This window comes from Nylanderia fulva, unplaced genomic scaffold (assembly GCF_048542155.1).
Source record: "Nylanderia fulva isolate GAGA-0341 unplaced genomic scaffold, ASM4854215v1 Scaffold1, whole genome shotgun sequence".
Classification (NCBI taxonomy): domain Eukaryota; kingdom Metazoa; phylum Arthropoda; class Insecta; order Hymenoptera; family Formicidae; genus Nylanderia; species Nylanderia fulva.
The window spans coordinates 1,451,535-1,456,509 of NW_028189192.1; the positions used below are offsets into that span (position 1 = coordinate 1,451,535).

General features: G+C 26.4%; 1 protein-coding gene across 1 annotated transcript; it reads left to right on the plus strand.

Moving 5' to 3' along the window:
- Positions 1 to 316: 316 nt before the first annotated feature.
- Positions 317 to 4,623, plus strand: LOC114931406 (uncharacterized). The gene is made up of 5 exons (XM_029303408.2): positions 317 to 382; positions 1,827 to 2,040; positions 2,378 to 2,582; positions 2,977 to 3,193; positions 3,776 to 4,623. Exons 2-5 carry the CDS (start codon positions 1,944 to 1,946, stop codon positions 3,788 to 3,790), a joined length of 534 nt encoding a protein of 177 aa, XP_029159241.2. The 5' UTR covers positions 317 to 382; positions 1,827 to 1,943; the 3' UTR covers positions 3,791 to 4,623.
- The last annotated feature ends 352 nt before the right edge of the window (positions 4,624 to 4,975 follow it).

Genomic DNA, 4,975 nt, shown 5'->3' on the forward strand with positions numbered 1-4,975 from the left:
TCAATTTAAGTGTTTTATTTTTTTAACCGCATAATAGACGGATAAATATATGACAGTAATATATAAGTATTTGAAAGTAACTTGATTAATTTCGGAATAAAAATTATTAATATTAATTTTACATATTTACAAAGGTTTTCAACATTATTTATTAAATGTAAAATTGAATATATGATGATTTGTTAAATTAAATATGTAATGATTTAAGAGCGTTTAGAACAATCTCGTGCGACAAAAGTCAACAAAAGTCAGGCGAATAGATCAACAGTTTATAAATATTTCGTTTATAATATTCAGAAGTCATACGCGCGTTCACCATCGTCGTAGTATCATCGTTGTATTTATAACGATTCTCAGAGACAATCATTTCAAATACAATCAGGTAAGATCGATAAATTATATTGTATTATAAAATTAATTATTAATATATATTGTAGTATATCTTAAGTAATATATCGCTGAGTTGTTCGTCAGAGTCTCATTCTTGCAATATATAATAGTTATTATAAGTTTTGATATAATAAAATTATTTATATATATATATATATATATATATATATATATATATAGATGATTTTATATTTATATATTAATAATATACATATATATTAATAATACACATATATTTAAAGTGCACGATATTGTGTTATTGCTATTTTATATTTTCTCTTTTATTATGTATAAATCAATTGTTGAACATATATATTAAGATCAGAAATGTAACCAATTATTTTTACAAGATATTCAGTGTTACAAGAACTTTTACAAGCATTATTAGAAATTTATTTCTCATTTTATTTTAAATTTATAGATGTTGTTGCTGCTACTAAACATCGATAGTAAATGTATAATTATATCGTCTTTCGCGCAATTTCATAGGTATTTAAATGGAGAGCTTATTTTATTATTGATTTTCTAATTTTCATAAATTAATTACCCGTTATTTGTATTAAGTAAAACTTGCAAAAAATTACGTCTCATTGGTCATTTGGATTTTTACATATATATCTTTCGATTTAACCAAACTAACATAAATTGTATTGTTCTTTTCTGTGTCTAATGTGTTCTTGATAAATTGTTCAACACATATTTCAACATTGGAATAAAATTGATCATCTTTATATTATATTAATTTGTTATATTAATTAAAAATCATAATTATATTAAGGATAGTGTAAGGATACTATAGACTTTAATCTTACTTTTTAATAATTGATTTATGCTCAAGAAATTCAAGAGAAAAATAACGGTTTTATCGATAAAATAAATAAGGCAGTATCGAAAAGTTTTTGCCATTTATGTTATTATTTTATTGTATATAGCGATAGCAGATATAAACATCTTGTTTTTTGTGTATTTCAGACATTTCGACGAAGAGTTTAAAAATTACATTATTGATTTTCTAATTCTCTAAATACGATATTACTTTTGAAGTATACTGACAATTATTATTTTTGTTTTAACCGATCCATAATAACAAAAGAATAATGATATATGCTATATTAATTATCTATTATTAAATAAAACTTGCGAAAAGATGCGGCATCTCATTGATCACTTTAATTTTCACATATGTTATATTATGAACCTCTCTGTTTAATTTTTATCAACCTAAATTATATTTTTCCATTTTTTCTAATTTTTTAAATCAGTTTTTTCGTTGTTATGTATCTATTCTTATTATATTTCTCTATTATTTCCAGGCTACCATAAATATTTCTTTAAATCTCATATTTATTATAATAAAAAATGTATCTTCTTAATTTGTTTAAATCTAATTGTGAGCTATCAGACATACATGTAAATACAAAAATCTTTTTTTGCAGATGATCAATACAGCATTGTATATTTTTTATACCGATATAAAAAATTGGATAAATAACACTTCAATTTCAAATCTTACTGAAGTTTCATTAGGACTATATTAAACATTTGTTTCTACGATGTATTTCATTAGTTTAATGAGAATCTTAAAACAAATTTTATGTTGGTCACATTTATTTTTATCAGCTGTTTTTGTTTTTATTTCAATAATATCAGGTAAGATGACAATTTATTATATATATATATATATATATATATATATATATATATAACTATAATATATTAATATTCCATTTAATTATATATTTAATTTGAATGGTAAAAAAATGGAAATTAATGATTGTTTGCATGTTTTCTTACAATTCTATGTTTTCTTAAATATTTATTGAAGAAGTAAATGAAAAAAATATTACATATTATATTAAAGTTAAAAAATGTGTACATACAACATACTCACTTGTTCTGCTAATAATCTGTCTATATAATTGTGTGTAGTCTTATTACTAATAAATAAATTGATTTGCGTATTAAAATATTAATAACTGTGTTATAGTTTCTACGATATGTGAAGCAATTAATGAGACACATAATGTTACGGAAAACATGACAATATTCGCTGCAAGAGCTGGTATTCCGAATAATAATAAGATTAAAATGCAGGTTTCCATGCAATCCTGTAACTGTTACAGATATCGTGTTGTGATTATTGTTGGAGTAATCATTTATTTAATACTAGTTTGTCTCTTTTTATGTAATGGGTAAATAGATACTTTTACAGTACAATTTGTATATACTGGTAAATAGATATACTTTTTCAACATCAGTGTCAACTTTTACACTAAATATACAATACGCACACAAACACACACATACACACACACACACACATAATTTATTTTACTGTGAATCTTTACGAACAATAACTAGTCTTATATATGTACGTACATATACCGGGCCATATTCGCGTTATATATATGTATATGATAAAATGCATAGTGAAATAGGAACTTTATTTATTGTTGGTAAAAACTTACAAAATTATTATTGTAATAATTACTAAGTAAAATGTAGAAAGTGTTGTTTAATTTGTTATAAATATTTTCATTATTGAAATTATTTTTTATATTTTATTACAATTTTTTATTATAACAGATTGGGTTACCCTGAGATCATCATAAGATTTATCAGAAACATAGTTAACACCATTCGTGATACATTCGACAATCTACGTCGGTTGATATCGTATGTGAACATACGTAATGTCTTCACCCCTTTGGTCTTCACACCACTTGTCAATGAGGACGAACTGCAAGTAAATTATGTAAACAGAGCTTTCGAAGACGACTCAGTTATCAATAATATGGAAGAGGTAAGTAAACTATGTTTGTAAAGGATTTGATATCGCAGAATAATTGAAGATTAGTAGGCCAAATGAAAGCTGGTCTGGGTAAAAAATGCATCAATGATTTTTTCTTCATATATAAATTTTTTTATTACGTTAAACATTTCGATTCTAATTGTTAAACCATCTTCAGCGACTGTTAAATCATTCATACAAATTAAGAGATTTAAATTATAACATTTTTTTTTATAAATAGATTTTTAAAGTCAAATTTTTTCGTGCAATAAATGAGAAAATAAATGTAAATGATTAATAATTTTAGAACAAACATGAATGCATTGCTCTCTTTCGTGGCTATAAATATAATATAGATAGTAAATTATACAGTCATTTATTTTAATTTGATACCAGTACATTAGTTTCGATATATATTAAAAAGCTTAATATAAATGGGTTTGCGACACAAACCCATAATCCACACACATATATTTTTTATTTTTATAATGAGCACACTGAATATGTTTTTAAAACTTACACTTTTTTTATTTTAATCAATTTTATATACAAGTTATTATATTTCTAGTATTAATAATATATCATCTCTTACAGCCTCAAGATGAGTAGTAACACGCCAAGTTAACATTGACGTTTTACATAAGGCCGCTAAGATTTACTTTACCTAATATTAGAGATAAGATTTCGTAAGTACTTAGATTTCGTAAGACGTTCTTAAGCTTGAATTTCAAGTTAATCAATTTTTCAAAAATAATCGACTAAATTAGGCAAACTTTATTTATTTAAATTACAACGTCGACCATATAGTTGTGGTCCTTATCAAGTTTAAAATTAAATAATTAACACTTTGCAATCACTCAACATACTCGAGTAAAATTATTTTTCGAGTGGACGAAAAGTGATTCTGTCTTTTCTTCTGCCCTTTACTGCTTCACCTGTTGCGCTGGTGACGTTTGCAGCTTTGTGATCCTTTTCCCTGATGACGACGTCGAATTCGACAACCTCGCCATCTTCGACACTACGCACAGGCTTCCTTGGATTATTCTTAACAATGGCTGACCAATGAACAAATACATGTTCCTTGGTATCATTTCTATTAACCCCTTAACTGTGAGTGACGCACATATGCGCAGAAAAAAGTCGTGCCATTTTTGTCTCATGACATGTGCGCATTTGAAAAAAAACATGTTTATACTTCATCGATTCGATTGTAATTTGGTAAATCATGGTTTTTGAGGTCGCTGAACCCGAATCTGAAATCGGATATTCAAAATGGCGGATCCAATATGGCGGACGCAAATGCGAACAATAGTTCGATTTTGACAAAAATTTGTATCTCTAGATGTTTGTGATCGCGAATGTACCTTAGTAGTGCAACATTAACTTAAATGACGAAATTCATCGATTTTTGCATGATTTAACCGGATTCAAACGATTTTTTATAGACTATTGATATCAACATTTTGGTACATTAGACACTCCCCCTTCCATGTAACGTTATTTTTTCGATCGGAAATCATGTTTTCTCATATCTTACTGACCCTAGAAGATATTCCAATGAAAATCAATTGAATCGGTTGGGGGCCGAAAATCGGCCAAATCGAGCCTGGTCCTTTGCATCCGCTATTTCAAATTTTGGAAATCCGATTTCAGATTCGGATTCAACGACCTCAAAAACCATAATACTAGAACTATAGGATAAATCAATGAAAATTTTTTTCCAAGACAAAAATGGCACGAAAAGCTTATTTTCGCCTCACTGCTAAGGGGTTAATGAATCCATATTCACTCTTG

What these genes read in the sequence shown, in the direction of transcription:
- LOC114931406 (XM_029303408.2), top strand. Translation starts at nt 1,944, where the DNA reads ATGTATTTCATTAGTTTAATGAGAATCTTAAAACAAATTTTATGTTGG. An exon ending in TTTTATTTCAATAATATCAG is followed by an intron (nt 2,041 to 2,377) that starts GTAAGATGACAA and finishes ACTGTGTTATAG; the next exon opens with TTTCTACGATATGTGAAGCA. An exon ending in TGTCTCTTTTTATGTAATGG is followed by an intron (nt 2,583 to 2,976) that starts GTAAATAGATAC and finishes TTATTATAACAG; the next exon opens with ATTGGGTTACCCTGAGATCA.